This window comes from Suricata suricatta, chromosome 9, assembly GCF_006229205.1.
Source record: "Suricata suricatta isolate VVHF042 chromosome 9, meerkat_22Aug2017_6uvM2_HiC, whole genome shotgun sequence".
NCBI classification, from domain to species: Eukaryota; Metazoa; Chordata; class Mammalia; order Carnivora; family Herpestidae; genus Suricata; species Suricata suricatta.
In genome coordinates, this window is record NC_043708.1 from 96,869,023 (window position 1) to 96,885,674 (window position 16,652).

A 16,652-nucleotide genomic window follows, 5' to 3' on the forward strand; every position below is an offset into this window, starting at 1 on the left:
TTTCCCAATGGATTTTGTTCATGTTTTTCAGGGGAAAGGTTGTTACACTTAGTTACAATCAGACTTTTTCAAGTCACACAGTACATGCTTCGTGAGCTGGAGTTTTGTGTTACAAGTTGGAAATGCTGTGTGGTATCATTCATGAAAAATACTGCACTTGTAGCCAAATAAGCAAATCACAGCAAATTTTGTGTCATAGTGACATTCATAACTCATATCAGTTAGTAAGCTATTTTATCTTCTGTTCTAACAATGAATGAAGGTAACTGATTTTGTCTGATTCCTTCCTAAAATCTAAATATTAGCACAATAGTTTCTGAAATTAATTTTTACAATGTTAAATTATTATCTAATCCAAGAGAAACCAGGGGTTAATATAGGGATATAAAAAGAAAACCCACACACACAAGAACAAACAAGAAACAAACCAAGACAAAAAATAACAGAAATAAATAACCTTTAATCCTGTACTGGACTAGTTCTGCCCTTGAACAGCTTTACCTTTCTTTAGGAATGTACATTTTAGATACTGTCTTGAGAACTATTAATGGAGCTTGGGTTTAATTTAGATAGAAAAAATAATTTGTATTTCTTTTCCAATAGCAAAAAATTACATAACACTAATACTCATATTCTGTCAAATCAGATATTAATGGCTTTGTAGTGTTGTAAAATTTAGAGGAATTTTGAAATCTTTAATATAGGTAACCTGTACTACAGTTACTATTTACTGAAAGTGCGATAACTGAATATAAGAAGGAAACCACAGTGGATGCTAGGCCTTGTAAATACAGGAATATAGAGAAGCAGATAGTTCAAATGTCTACCTTTTTCTAGACTTACCTTGAACCTTAAGATTTAAATCATGTTTATCTGCTAGAAAATTAAGTATACTTATTAAAGCCAATGAAAAAGCACATTTCTGAAAGGAAGTTAGAGATATAATCTCTGATTTTAGTTCAAATGCATTAATAAAAATCTGTTTGAAAATAGATAAGAATTGGGAAGAATCTCTGTAAAAGCAATCAGACTTTTTTAACTTATGGGAACCAAATAGACCTATAACATCTAGTAGTGTTTATAGGATTCAGAAAGAATATTTATTGAACTTTATTATGAGGCAACACATATTTTCCTGTATTTCTACTATCCTTAATAGTCCTTTTTATATATGCTTTATATTTAAATGTTTGATTTAGTCATTTTTGAAAAGACTGTTGCTGCTGCAAGTAGTTATGTGACTTACATTCTAAGCCTCAGTAAATTTGTTTAACAGTATCTTTATCTAACCTGAGCATCCACATGGAGAATGCTTTTTGTGATCTGGGGTGACAATAGACTACCAAAAAAAAAGTGGTCTAGAGTTCTTAGGCTATGTCCTTAACATTCTCCATGATCCAGGACTATTTATAGAATGAGTCTGTATGTAAAAATAAAAAGTAAAGTCTTATTTATGGAAGGAATTATTCTAAGGGAAAAATCCAGGGTCAAGCTGTATCTTTTATGTGACGTTCTTCTGTATTGCATGTCTGGTTATGTTATACTATTTGTTACTCCTTCAGATTTCCTATACTAGCATGATAAATCATCACAGAACCTGTTTGGGGTATAACACTTTGATACAAAATATTTGGTGAGTCTCTTGTTAATACCCTAAAATATGTGTACATTGGTGGAGTAATCAAATTACTACAGAATTCTCCCGTGGCTCAAGCAAGTTGACCTTAGTCCAGGTTTACTCTTGATATCACTCTATTGGTGGAGGAAGAAACTAAATCTTAGGGTTTGTTTTTCCTAGAACAGATAATAGTGACAATGCATTATATTTTAATAAGAAAAAACAAAACAGCAAATCCTTAGACATTTTAAAAAGTATATTTGAGGCGTATTTTTCCATAATTATATACTTATCTATTTATTACCCTTAAAAAATACATGTGTAAAAGTTATTCTTCTGTTATTTGTTACTATCTTCTTAATTTGTTCCAAAGATAATACTGCCATTCTGCATTCCCTCTGGAAGGAAAAAAACAAAACAAAACTCAAAACCAGCAGTGCTGCTATCAGATAAGTAGATGTCAATGTACACTTATAAAAATAACTAAAAAATGTAATGTGTTTGTTAATTCAGCCTTTTTTCTATGTAATATTTCAAGTCAAACTTTCTTACATTCCTGGAATTCAGTTTGATACACCAAGAGTAATACTGATAAAATGTTTGCTTTGATTACTATGAGGAAAAAAATTAAATGTTCAATTCTATTAAAACAAACTTCTTGGGAGATACTGGTTTCCCATTCTTGAAGGTTAGAGCTATTGTGTTTTTATATTCTTTAAATTTTGCTTAAGGCAACAAATTACATATTCAGACATTTCATTGCTGGTTTTGGTATATTGGAATTTGATAGTGGTATATTAAAATCTTTCCTTTGCAATATTTTGTAGTACTTGAAAATTGTTATATTAACTGCTAGCAGAAGTTAGAACTTAAATATTTTTGTTTTTTAAATTTAATATTATATAATATAATAAATATAGATTAGGGACACATTTGCAGCAAACAATCACTATTAGAGCTAGCAGAAAAGACATGAATGAATGGATATGGTCACTGCACTTTTCTTGTACCTTCAAGGCTATTTCATAAGTTGAATTACCAGTCCTTGTTAGCAGTATGAAAACTGTCCTGAATCAACTGAGTCAACAATGCTGTGATTTGTAATAGGTTATCAACACTTAAAAGTGTGTATGTGTGTATTTGAAACAAGGATCCATGACTTCTAGTAAAGGAATCTGGGAAATTTCCCTCAAATTTTACCATTTAAGAATACACACACAAATACCCTAAGCAGTTTGAGGCAGCTAAAATTGGCATTGGCTGTTTCCTGTCATGTGCTAGTCCAATGTGCTCGTTAGGTGAAGTAACTTCTTCCATGTTTCAGGATGTCTGTCAGCTTGCCAGTTGAATGAGGCGTAGATTTAAGTTCAGGATTAAGTTGTAAAATATATTTTGTTTTAGTGTCTCATATTCCTAGTATTTGACTGCTTATCCCGTATTATGTTTCAAATTCTTCCTCATACTTCCTGATCTTAGTTTAATTAAGCAAGTTAGTATTAGAGATTAGTTGGCTGAACCCAACATTAACCTTTTTGTACTTGCACAAAACCTTAATACTTTGTTTTTACTGAATCACCAGCTCAGGTCATTAAGAGAGATCTTGAGAGGAAAGAGGACTAGAAATCAAATAGATATTTAAGGAAAGAATTGTAGTCCTTATATTAATGTTGGCATATGAAGTTGATATTTTTAAAGTCCTGCTGGGGAAATATATTCAAGGAAAGAATTTCCAGAACTGTCCTCACACTCATTAAAAAAAAAAAATGGCTTTGAAACAAAAATAAAAAAATTTTTTTCACTTAATTTCCTATTAAATATACCAGTTATTTTAAAATACAATAGAAAACCTACAGGCTTTGCCTATCATAAAATACTTGGGCATACAACTTAAACTATAATTATAAATTTACTGATGTTTGATAACATGGAGGCATTAAAGATAGTACGTAATTTGTATTTCAAGGAACTGGGAATGTGGAATTCTGAACTGTTTCATGTCTAAAAATCTGGCTTTATCTTTCCATGGACAAACTTTCTATGCCTCATTTTACTCTAAATATGTAAAGGATGTTCATTTTTTCAGAGCTTTACACTCCTGAATAAAGGACAATAGTATAAGCTCAGAGTATTACTTAAATAATTATAAATATTATAGTTTTTGTTTTCTAATTCAGATCTTTTTCCAATTACCATATTTCTTAAAGTCAGTTTTCTTAATGCTGTTAAAATTTGTAAAATTGCCTTATCTTTGAGTATGGCATTATCTCTTCCCAAAATGTATTTTGCGGTTGCTTTTGTGTTCTGTGGACTATAAGATCAAAATCAGGACAATTTGGGGGGTATAAAAAGCATTAAAACTCTATTTTTTCCCAGTATCTTTCATATATTTAAATATTTAGATTCTTTTTGCCTTTTTTCCATGTTACAAAGTACATTGGTATCAGGTCATTAACATATACATGTAAACTTTTGTGCATGGATGAGTTCTTAGGTTCTCTGGGAATATAGGGGTGTTTTGTTTTGTTTTGTTTTTTACTGATATTATAGCTACTGAGAAAATCTTATGCAGAATCAAGAGTTCTTTTCTCAGGTGACACTTTAAAATGAAAAGTTTAAGATCCAAGTCTGGTTAGCCAAAAAAAAAATTACAAAAGAGAGATAATAGAGCCTGAGGGACAGATTGCAGGACTCTGATGATTTTAACTTCTTTTGGAGATTTATTTTAATTTTAACTCATGCATGTCTCATACTTAATCCCAGGGTCTCTGCTGTTAGAAATTAGAGTTTAATACATTGTGCTATGCATTTGTATTTTTACATAAAGTATTTTAATTTCTAATTTCACTTTTCTGATCTAAAAACATTAAATTTTAAAAATTGGGTAAAAGTTTTCCAACTATTGCTTCAAGTTAGGGTTTGTACTTTTGTCCTGAGATTTAGACTTCTCTGCCTATAACAGTATTTTCTAGAACATGGTACTATCTCAGATAAGGTGTTGAAATACCATGGCAGAAATACAAAACCTAAACTTTAAATCACAGTAGATTTAAAAGAAAGAAAGTTCTCTTATTATTCTGCAATGCCTCTACTTTATCTGGTATTTTAAGAATTTAAGAATTTTTTCAAATCACTTAATAATTTGTCATTACTTTAAAAAACTTTATATCTATATTCACTACAGTATCCTGCTTTGAGAGGCAGAGACATCTCCTAGATTTAGAGGAGAGACAAAACAGAATTCTTCTGATGGTGATGCTGGCTTCTTTGTGTCTAGTAGTTATAGCTTTAAGTAGAAAGTCAGGAAACACAAATGCTCATTTAAATTCCCAAGTCAGTGACCTGTCCAAATGGGCGTTATAACTAAAATACCCGATAGAGTGGTTCTAACTAATAGAATATGTTTAAAGACTAAGATTGGTATTTAATCTTTGAAGATCTGTCTGATGTATCTCAATTTTGTCAGCTTTTATTCCTATTCACATCTTAGTTGTATGAAGTAATCATTATTTTCCAGAGTACAGTGGGTATCATAGTTCTACAGATTATTAAAGATGAAGATTTGAAAAACTTCCAGTGGTTTTTGTTAAAAGGAAATTTTCCTCAATGAAATGATAACTATTGTTTTCACAGATCCATACATCACAAGTAGGACAATATCATAGAAGACTGACGTATGATTGCTACACAGCAGTCAGCAAAAGGGATAATTGGGTAATCTTCACTTGTGAAACTTCAGAGGTAACTGAAAGTCATTTCCTAAAGTTAGTGCATGTGAGTCTTTTTCCTTGAATTGTGCAGAATAATTGGATGTGGCACATATTTTGGGGAATAGCAAGTGAAATGGTATAATGACTGCAGAGCAAGTGATTTTGAAATGTAGCAAGAAGAAACAAGTTTTCATCTGCACTTTACTGTTCAGCTATTTGGGGCAGGAAGTTGCTGTGACATAGATCTCTTTGTGCTAGGCCAAAATCGGCCAGTTGACATAGAATTCTCAAAGAGTTTAAATATATAGATTGTGTATGAGCACCTATTCTTCTCTCCTTTTCTTTACTATCTTAATGCCCTTTCTCCTTCTGAAACAATTCATCCATTTTGCTTTATGACCAGCTTTAATTCCAGTTTGAGAATAATAGCACCCCTAGATATCAATATGAAACAGCATTGAAATACATTTTTCAAAGGACACCTAAAAGCATCTACCCAGCTTAGAATTGAACTGAATTTCTATGAAAGAAAGCTATTGTTTTAAATGCTAATTATGTTAAAACTATTTAATTCTAAAAACTATGTCTTAAACATATTCCAAAAGGAATATAAAGGATATTCCTTTAAGAAGGCATATTGAACATAGATGGGAAAGTGTAAAATATTTCTTGATAGAATTATTCAGTATTATTCAAAGTTTAATTTCATGTTTGTTATTGTACCACAAGGATAGTGTCATTCTTGGATTAAAATGTTGGATTTTTTGTTAATATACTTAAAACTGTAACCAGTGGTAACACCCTTAGTATTTTTTATTATAGATTATATTTTATTTCAATAAACTTTGATATTTAGACCAAACAGTCTTTTTGTTATATATATTCATCTCATTAAGATACTCCTTACAAAGTGGGGAAATGGAGAAATCGGGAAGTGACATTGATTCACATTTTTAGAATTGTGAATTCTAGGATTAACTCTTAGAATTGGACTACTTCCTTATTTTTTTTAATGTTTATTTTTGAAGGAGAGAGAGAGAGAGAGAGAGAGAGAGCGCACAAGCAGGGGAAGGGCAGAGAGAGAAACGGAGACCCATAATCTGAAGCAGGCCCCAGGCTCCAAGCTGTCAGCACAGAGCCTGACACAGGGCTCGAACCCATGAGCTGTGAGATCATGACTTGAGGTGAAGTCAGATGCTTAACTGACTAAGCCACCCAAGCACCCCCATTTTTTAAATGTTTATTTCTTTTTCTTTTCCTTCTTTTTTTTATTTTTGAGAGAGAGAGAGAGAGAGAGAGAGAGTGAGCGAGCAGCAGAAGATCAGAGAGAGAGGAAGACACAGAATCTGAACACAGGCTCCAGGCTCTGAGCTAGCTGTCAGCATAGAGCCTGACTCAGGGCTCGAACCCAGGAACCACGAGATCATGACCTGAGCTGAAGCCGGATACTCAACCAACTGAGCCACCCAGGCACCCCTGTTTATTTCTTTTTGAAGGAGCGAGAAACAGAGCACAAGTAGGGGAGGGGCACAGAGAGAGACACACACACAGAATCTAAAGCAGGCTTCAGGCTCTAAGCTGTCAGCACAGAGCCCGATGCAGGGCTCAAACTCACAAGCTGTGAGATTATGACCCAAGCCTAAGTCAGATGCTTAATGGACCAACACTTGATAAAGATGGATTTTCAAATACCCCAGAGGCAATGACAAAAAAACCCCAGTCAACTCTAAACTATAGTCAACTACTGGATCCCAGTGGTAGATTCATTACATCTGATATTTTTATCCTTTTAGAAGACAAAGTTAGAAAAGAGCTAAGAAGGGATCACTTTATACCAAGCCAACCCTAATGTGAAGTTTTTGTCCAACAGCTAATTCCTAGACTGGCTAATACCTCTGTTTCAGTGAAAGTTTTTTTGGACACCACAGCCCTTTAAACAGAATTAATCATGACACAGTGTTTTCTTGACCTCCCCTCATTATGGCACTTTCGCTTTTAAGAACAGGAATCAGTTCTTACTCATCTTGATTTTCTTGGCACTTTAAATGAAGTTGAATATCTATTTAGAGAAAGTTTTAATTCCTGTAATAGTTATTGTTTTCCTGTCCTTTAAATAAATAAGTTGGATTATGGAATCAGTTTTCTCCTATAGCATAAAAGTTCAGGGGTGGCTCAGTCAGTCAAGCATCTGACTCTTGGTTTCAGTTTAGGTCATGATCTCACAGTTGGTGAGATGGAACCCCCTGTTGGCTCCACGCTGAGAGCATGAGTCTGCTTGGGATTCTCTCCCTCCCTTCTCTCTCTCTCCGTCCCCTTCTCATAGACACACACACACTCTTTCTCTCTCTCAAAATAAACTTTAAAAAATGGTTATAAGGGCACCTAGATGGCTCAGTTGATTAAGCGTCTGACTTGGTTTTGGCTCAGGTCATGATCTCACAGTTTGTGAGATCGAGCACCGCATCAGTCTCTGCGGTGACAGCACAGAGCCTGCTTGAGATCTCTCTCTCTCTCTCTCTCTCTCTCTCTCTCAAAACTAAATACATACATACATACACACATACATAAATAAATACATTAAAATTTTTTTTTAAGTTATGTAGATAGAGGGAACTAAAATTCCTAATCCTTTATTCCTGCCTCTGATTCTCTTTGGGCATCATCCTGCATCCTCCCAGAGTTGATGGAAGAACACTTAGGGAACAGCAGCTTCAACAAAACTAGAGTCAGCAGCATTGTTCTTTCCTGTTTCATATCTTTCCTTGCAGGGTCTCTTTCTTCACTGTATCTTATCCTATGAAGTATGCACCTATTATTTTGTTGGAGCTGAGATTAGAAGCCAAGCAGTCTGACTCCAGAGGCCAAGCTCACAAATATATCTGGAAGGGGACATATGGTCCAGGCCAGATCTGTGTTCAAATTCTGACCCTGGAATTTTTAAGTCATATATGTTTTAAACTTGCAGAAATTTGCAAAATCAGGCCTATTGGTTTTTTTTGTACTCTTTAGTCTTAGAGCAAGTTAATACTACACAGTCTTTTCTCATCACTAAAACGTAATAATTTATACCTTGTCATAAAGTTTAAAGATAATGCACATACAGTGTGATATATATATATATATAAAACAAACTCAATAAATTATAACAGATTATTACTAATAGACAAAGGAAAACTTTTTTTTAACCAGCCAAGAAATTTAAGAAAGATTAAGGAGATTAAGAAGGGCATATAATCCCTATAAAGCAAACATTTTTCTGTTCTCTCCAAATATAATGTGATCCTATCATGAAGGCTGAGATCAACCTGGACTCAAAATGACCCAGAGTGAAAAGCATGGAACAAACAAACTTAAGAATACATAGTGGAGCGCCTGGGTGGCTCAGTTGGTTTCAGCGTCCGGCTTCAGCTCAGGTCATGATCTCATGGTTCGTGGGTTCGAGCCGTGTGTCGGGCTCTCTGCTGACTGCTAGCACAGAGCCTGGGAGCCTGCTTTAGATTCTGTGACTCCCTCTCTCTCTGGCCCTCCCCTGATTGCACTGTGTCTCTCAAAAATAAATAAAAAGCATTAAAAAAATACATAGAATAATATAATAAGAATGCCAGATAAAACTGAAAATTGTGGCGTGTCCTCCTTGACTAATTATCAAAATTAAAACTTGTCAAAAATAAAATATATCAGGAGGCCCAGGTACCTAGACTTTATAGGAAAGGTCATATTTGGACTAAAGCTATAATATTATATTTTATTTATTTTTATTTTTGTTTTAATTTTTAAATTTTTTTTTTGAGAGAGAAGAGAGAACATGAGTAGGGGAGGGTCAGAGAGAGAGGGGAGACACAGAATCCGAAGACAGGCTCCAGGCTCTGAGCTAGCAGCACAGAGCCCAATGCAGGGCCTGAACCCACAAACCATGAGATCATGACCTGAGCCAAATTCGGACATTTGACCAACTTGAGCCACCCAGGTGCCCCAACATTATATTTTAAAAGTAAGCATAGGGGTGCCTGGGTAGCTCAGTCGATTGAGTCCAATTCTTTTTTTTTTTTTTAAGTTTTTTTTCAAGTTTATTTTTGAGAGAGAGCACGCAAGCAAGCAGGGGAGGGCAGAGAGAAGGGAACAGAGGATCTAAAGTGGGCTCTGCCCTGATAGCAAAGAGCCCAATATGAGGCTAGAACTCACGAGCTACAAGATCATAACCTGAGCTAAAGTCAGACGCTTAACAAACTGAGCCACCCAGGTGCCCCTGAGCATCGGACTCTTGATTTTGGCTCGGAACATGATCCCAGGGTGGTGGGATGGAGCCCTGCATCTGGCCCTATGCTGAGAGTGGAGCCTGCTTAAGATTTTTCTCTCTCCCTCTGCCTCTCTCCCCTGCTCACGCTCTCTAGCAAAAAAAAAAAAAAAAAAAAAAAAAAAAAAGTAAGCACAGTAAGTCAGGAGCATAGGACAAAGAGTCAGACTAAAGTCATACCTGACTTACTCTTTCTGAGAAAGTCAGGTCTCCGTAGGGGAAGAAAAAAATTTTTCATTCTATCCTTAGTTCTTGGCTCAAGGCCACTGTAACACAACTCAGATTAATAAAAAATATTAACATGTATATTTCATGTATGCTTGGGAGCTTCAGAAAGATGAGTTAACTCTCAGAGGCTTAATTTTTTTTAAATATATTGAGAGAGAGAGAGAAAGAAGGAAACAGTGCATGAGAGGGAGAGGGACAGAGAGAGATGGAAATGATCTGAAGCAGGCTGCAGGCTCTGAACTGTCAGCACAGAGCCCAACGGTGCTATAACTCACAAGCTGCGAGATCATGACCTGAGCCAAAGTCAGATGCTTAACTGACTGAGCCACCCAGGTGCCCCTCTCAGAGGTGGCTTAAAATTCAGGCCTAAATACCATTTCAGATAAAGATGAAAGAAGAGTGTGAAGAAGACCAGGTCTGGGTAAGTAAGTAGGAAAAGTATAGTAAACAAAAGTAAAATTTGTTATGTATATTAAAATCTTTAAATTGGTATCTCCTAACATTAACAAGATTCTTTTGTGATTTAATCATACTCTTTCTGAGAAAGGAAGATTTCCTTTATAAATTTAAATTTCCATTACAAAAGGGTAGCTTCTATTCTGTTTTCAGAGCTCTTCTCTGCTGTTTCTCAAAATAATCAGCTCAAAATAATACTTCTGTCAAAGAGGTATATTTTGGGGCAGCATATTCTTTTACCCTTCAGTCAACTCAGGCAAAGGCTGACATGTCACCTGCAAAGGAGTCTTCATTTCGGGTGCCGAGGTGGCTCAGTCAGTATGCATCTGACTCTTGATCTTGACTGACGTCATGATCTCATGGTTCATGAGATTGAGCCCCACATTGGGCTCTGCACTGGCGGCATGGGGCCTGTTTGGGAGTCTCTCTCTGTCCCTCTCCCTGGCCCTTGAAAAATGAATAAACTTTAAAGGAATCTTCATTTTTTATTAAGCCCTAGGCCCAATGTAGGGCTTGAACTCATGATTCCAAAATCAAGAGTCACATGCTCTACTGAATGAACAACTGAGCCAGCCACAAGCCCCTAATTCAGTATTTTGAGGAATTTTCTTTGGGCTATCAACCTGTAAGTCACTATAAGTAAGTCACTATAAATAAATGGTTATCATTTAAATGAAATGTAGCAGCTTCTGAATCGTGGCATTCCACTAAATATCCTAGTCCTTGAAACTGCTTCCTACTCATTATTATAATAACACTACTCCACATTTATTAGGATATTAATATATATCAGACATTGCACTGTTTATCTTCTTATTCTTAATCCTCACAATAGTTTTTACACTGATATTGACACAGTTAAGGAGACAGAAACTTGAAAGATTATGCAGCTTGCAAAAAGTCACTGCTACTGGCAATGTTGAAATTTAAATCCAAACCTAACTCCAAAGTCTGTTCTCTTACTTAAAATTATGGAAGCGTTCTAAAGTCAGATTCTGGACTAAGCATTTGAAACCTCACTTCATCAGCATTTTTTTTTTTCCTTTAGGGTGGAAATGGGATACTGGATCATCCATTAAAAGGTCAAAGGTTATGGCCTGAAATTTTCTGAAGCTTCTCTTTCTGTGCTTTTGATTTACCAAAAGAATAGTTTCAGTCAAGCTGAAAAACTGTTATCTTTCTGGAGGTGGTTTATTCTGCTGATATGATTTGGAGGCCAAATTAAAATGCACATTGTTTGTATTTAATCACTGACTTTTAGATTTATTTCCTTTGGGGTGCCTGCATGGCTCAGTTGGTTAAGTGTCCGACTTCGGCTTAGGTCATGATCCCAGATGGTTCATGGGTTTGAGCCCCATGTTGGGCTCTGTGCTGACAGCTCAGAGCCTGGAGCCTGTTTCAGATTCTGTCTCCCTCTCTCTCTGCCCCTCCCCTACTCATGCTCTGTGTCTGTCTCAAAAATAAACTGTAAAAAAATAGATTTATTTCCCTTTATAAATATTTCATTCAACAAAATTCAGTAACTTTTTGTTTACCTAATATATTCCAATGACCTCCTTCCTTTTTAAACCACTTCTTATATTTCTGAAAGTTTTCATTTACATTGCAAGGATCCAATCAAAAATTTAAATCTGGGATCAATAAGATTTGTTTCTTTTCTAGATGTGTGATAGTTTTAGTTCTTATAGTTAGGTGTGATCTTTCAAATTAATTTTTTTTACTGAATAGATTTGATGCACAGAATTGTGTAAGTTTACATAGTTTTTAGCATGTTGATATATATTATGATTGCCAATGTAGTGCTATTGATCACATTATATAATTATAGTACAATATTATGGTCTATATCCATTATACTGTGTATTATATCTGTAAGGCTTGTGTTCTCTTTGTTACAAGTTTGTACCCTTAAAGACTATCACTCTTACCCCATCCTCTGATAACCACTATGTTACTTTCTATTTTTTACAGGCTTAACTTTATTTTTTTTTAAACTTAAAAAAATTTTTTTAATGTTTTTATTACTGAGAGACAGACAGAGCATGAGCATGGGAGGGGCAGAGAGAGGGGGAGACACAGAATCTGAAGGAGGCTCCAGGCTCTGAGCTGTCAGCACAGATCCCGATGTGGGGCTCAAACCCACAAACCGTGAGATCATGACCTGGGCCGAAGCCAGACACTTAGCTGACTGAGCCACCCAGGCACCCCCAGGTTTAACTTTTTTAGATAAAACATGTAAGTGATTATGATATAAGTGCATGTCATTCTCTGACTTATTTCACTTAGCATAATGTGCTCAGGTCCATCCATGTTGTCACAAAGAGAAGGTTACCTTTTTTTTCAAGACTGAAAAATATTTTTAATGTGTACATGTACCCCATTTTTTTCATTCATCTGTTGGTGGGCATTTGGGTTGTTTCCCTATCTTGGCTGTCGTGTATAATGGTGTGATAAACAAGGGAGTGCATATAGGTTGTCAGAATCCTCTTTTCATTTCCTTTGGGTATATGCCCAGAAGTGGAATTGCTGGGCTGTATGGTAGGTCTATTTTTAAGTTTTTAAGGGACTCTGTATTGTTTTTTGTAGTTGTTGGACCAATTTACATTCCCACCAGTCCCTTTTCACCACCTCCTTGCCAACGACTATTGTTTCTTCTTAATGATAGCTATTCTAACAGTTGTGAGCTGATATCTCTGTGGTTTTGACTTGCATTTCTCTGATGATTGATGATATTTGGCATCTTTACATGTATCTGTTGGCCATTTTGATATCTTTTGTAAAGGAACGTCTATATACTTCTGCCCATTTTTAAATAAGATTTTGTTTTTGTTCTTACTGAGTTGATTAAGTTTTATAACCTTTTATCTGATATATGGTTTGCAAAAATGTCTCCCGTTCTGTATTTTTTCATGTTAATTGTTTCTTTTGCTGTACAGAAGCTTTTGAGTTTGAAGTAGTCCCATTGTTGATTTTTGTTGTTATTTGCATTTGGTTATTACTCCAACTCCCAAATTATTGCCAAGACCAGTAGTAATGACCTGATTTTCCTACATTTTTTTCTAGGAGTTTTATGGTATCAAGGCTTATATTTAACTTTTGATATGTTTCAAGTTAATTTTTGTGAGTAGCCTAAGAATATGGGTCTGGTTTCATTGTTCTGCAAGTGTTTATCCAGTTTCCCCATACCATCTGTTGATGAAACTGTCCTTTCCCCATTGGATATTATTGATTCCCTTGTTGATTATTAGTTGAATATGATTTATGCCAGGATTTAATTCTGGGCTTTCTTATTCCATTGGTCAATGTGTCTATTTTTGTGCCAGGAGCATACTGGCACACTTGTACTATAGTTTGAAATTTAGAAGTATGATACCTCTGGCTTTCTTCCTTTTTTCAGAATTGCAGTGACTCTTTGGGATTTTTTGTGGTTTCACATAAATTTTATAATTGTTTCTTCTATTTCTGTGAATAATACCTTGAAATTTTGATGGAGATTTTGTTCAATCTGTAGATGGCTTTTGGTAGTACGGCCATTTTAACAATATTAATTTTTCTGAATCATGAACACAGAATGTCTCATTTGTTTATGTCATCTTTGGTTTCTTTTAGCAAGGTTATTATTATATAGATCTTTCACTACCTTGGTTGAATTTATTCCTAAGTATTTAACTGGTTTTGGTGCTACTGTGAAGGGAATGGTTTTCATTATTTCTTCTTCAGATGCTTCTTCATTATGTAAAGGAATGCAATTGATTTCTGTATCTTGATTTTATACCTGCCACTTTACTGAAATTTTTGCTTATTAATTCATAGTTTTTTGATTGATTGGGATTTTCTATATATATGACCGTATCAGTAAATGATGACAGTTTAGCTTCTTCCTTTTTTGACGCCTTTTATTTCTTTGTCTTGCCTGCTTGCTCTAACTATAGACTTCCAGTACTATACTGAACAGGAGTGGTGAGAGTGTACATTCTTGCATTGTTCCTGATCTTAGAGGGAATGCTTTTAGTTTTTTCTCCATTAAGTATAATGTTAGCTGTGGATTTGTAGTATGTGGTCTTTATTATGTTGAGGGATGTTCCATGTCCAGACTATTAAGGGTTTTTACCATGAAGGATGTTGTATTTTGTCAAATGCTTTTTGAGCATTGAGATCATTATGTGATTTTTATCTTTCATTTTATTGCTGTAATGTATTAAATTTTTGATTTATGTATATGAAACCATCCTTGCATCCCAGGAATAAATTCCATTTAGTCATGGTGTATAATCCTATTCATATATTCTTGAATTCAGTTTCCTAATATTTTGTTGAATTTTTGCATGTAGATTCATCAAGGATGTTGATCTGTAGTTCTTCTTGTAGTATCCTTATCTAGTTTTGGTTATCAACATAATGCAGACTTGGAAAAGTGTTCCCCCCCCCCAACATTTTGAAAGAATTTAAAGAGGATTTGTTAATTCTTCTTTACATGTTTGGTAGAATTCTCAAGTAAAGCCATCTTGAGTGGCTGGAGTTTTCTTTGTTGAGAAGTTTCTTTGCTTACTAAATCCCTATTTCTTCCCGATTCAGTGTTTACAGGTTGTTTCTAGAAATGTATCCATTTCTTCTAAGTTATGTAATTCACTGGCATATCATTTTTCATAGTAGTCTCTAATGATTGTATTATTTCTGTACCATCAGTAGTAATGTCTCCTCTCTTATTTCTAATTTTATTTGAGTCTTCTTTTTTATTGCTAATTTCTTTAGTTAACTGTACCTAAAGGCTTGTCAATTTTATCTTTTTGAAAAACCAGTTCTTAGTTTCATTGATCCATATGTTGTTTTACTGATCCTTATCTCCACTCTGATCTTTACTTCATTTCTTTCCTTCTGCTAATTTTTGTTTTGTCTTTTTCTAGTTCTTTGAGGTATAAAGTTAGGTCCCTAATTTGTGATATTTCTAAGGGTTTTTTTTTTTTTTTTGGTATCTTTTTCAATTCTTTTCAAAAGTAGGCTTCATGCCTAATGTGGGGCTTCCACTCTGAGATTAAGAGTTGTATATTCTCCTGACTGAGCCAGCCAGGCACCCCTCTAATTTTTTTTTCTTTTTTAAATGTTTTATTTATTTTTGGTACAGAGAAAGACAGAGCATGAGAGGGGGAGGGGCAGAGAGAGAAGGAGACAAGGAACGGGAAGCAGACTCCAGGATCTGAGCTAGCTGTCAGCACAGAGCCTGACGCGGGGCTTGAACCCACGAATGTGAGATCTGACCTGAGCCGAAGTCGGAGGCTTAACCGACTGAGCCACCCAGGTGCCCCTCTAATTTCTTAATATATACAATTATTGTTACTAATTTTCCTCTCAGAACTGCTTTTGCTGCCTCATACAATGCTTTATATGTTGTTTTCTTGAGATAATTTTTAATTCACTTTTTGATTTCTTTGACCCGATAGTTGCTTAGAAGTGTGTTGACTCTCCACATATTTGTACATTTTCTCACTTTCATCTTGATTTCTAGTTTCATACCACTGTAGTCAGAAAAGATAGTTGGTATGATTTTTATCTTCAATTTATCTAAGATTCCTTTTGTGGTCTATCATATGATCTGTCTGTCCTATAGAATCTTCTGTATGTGTTTGAGAATAATGTGTATTCTGCTGTTGGATGGAATGTTCTGTATATATTAAGTTCATTTGTTCTAAAGTATGTTTCATTTCCAATGTTGCCTTGTTGATTTTGTCTGAACTATCTAAGTGCTGACAGTGGGGTATTTAAATCCTCTAGAATTACTGTATTGTCTCTCCCTTAAGATCTGCTATTAATTGCTTAATATATTTTGGTGCTTGAGTGTTGAAAGCATATTTATGCCTGTTACATGTTCTTGATATATTGACCCCTTTATCACTATATGAACAAGAGACCGTTGTCTGTTGTTACCCTTTATGGCTTGAAGTATACTTTGTCTGATATAAGTATGGCTACGCTTGTCTTCTTCTTGTTCTTTGCTTGAAATATCATGTCACTCTTTCAATTTGAGCCTATGTGTGTCTTTAAAGCTGAAATGAGTCTCCTATAGGTAGCATATGGTTGGGTCTTTTTTTTTAACATATCTAGCCACTCTGTGCTTTTTAATTGGTGAGTTTAAACCATTAACATTTAGGATGATTATATTATTGATATATAAAGATATACTACCACCATTTAATCTTTTGCCTTCTGGTTATTTTGTTCTCGATTGTTTCTTTATCTTTCTGTTTACCTTTGTAAGTTGGTGGTTTTTCATGGTGATTTGCTGAGTCTCTCCATTATGTTTCATGTCTCTGCTCTAGATTTTTGCTTTTTGATTACCATGAGGCTAACACAG

General features: G+C 34.9%; 1 protein-coding gene across 1 annotated transcript in view; it reads right to left on the minus strand.

Moving 5' to 3' along the window:
• Positions 1–1,885: 1,885 nt before the first annotated feature.
• The window catches only part of SLTM (SAFB like transcription modulator), a 79,149-nt gene continuing 64,382 nt past the window's right edge, over positions 1,886–16,652 (minus strand). The window contains exon 21 of the mRNA XM_029952374.1: positions 1,886–2,016. Within this exon, the coding sequence (XP_029808234.1) occupies positions 1,968–2,016 (49 nt within the window). The 3' untranslated portion in view covers positions 1,886–1,967. The remainder of the gene's footprint in view (positions 2,017–16,652) is intronic.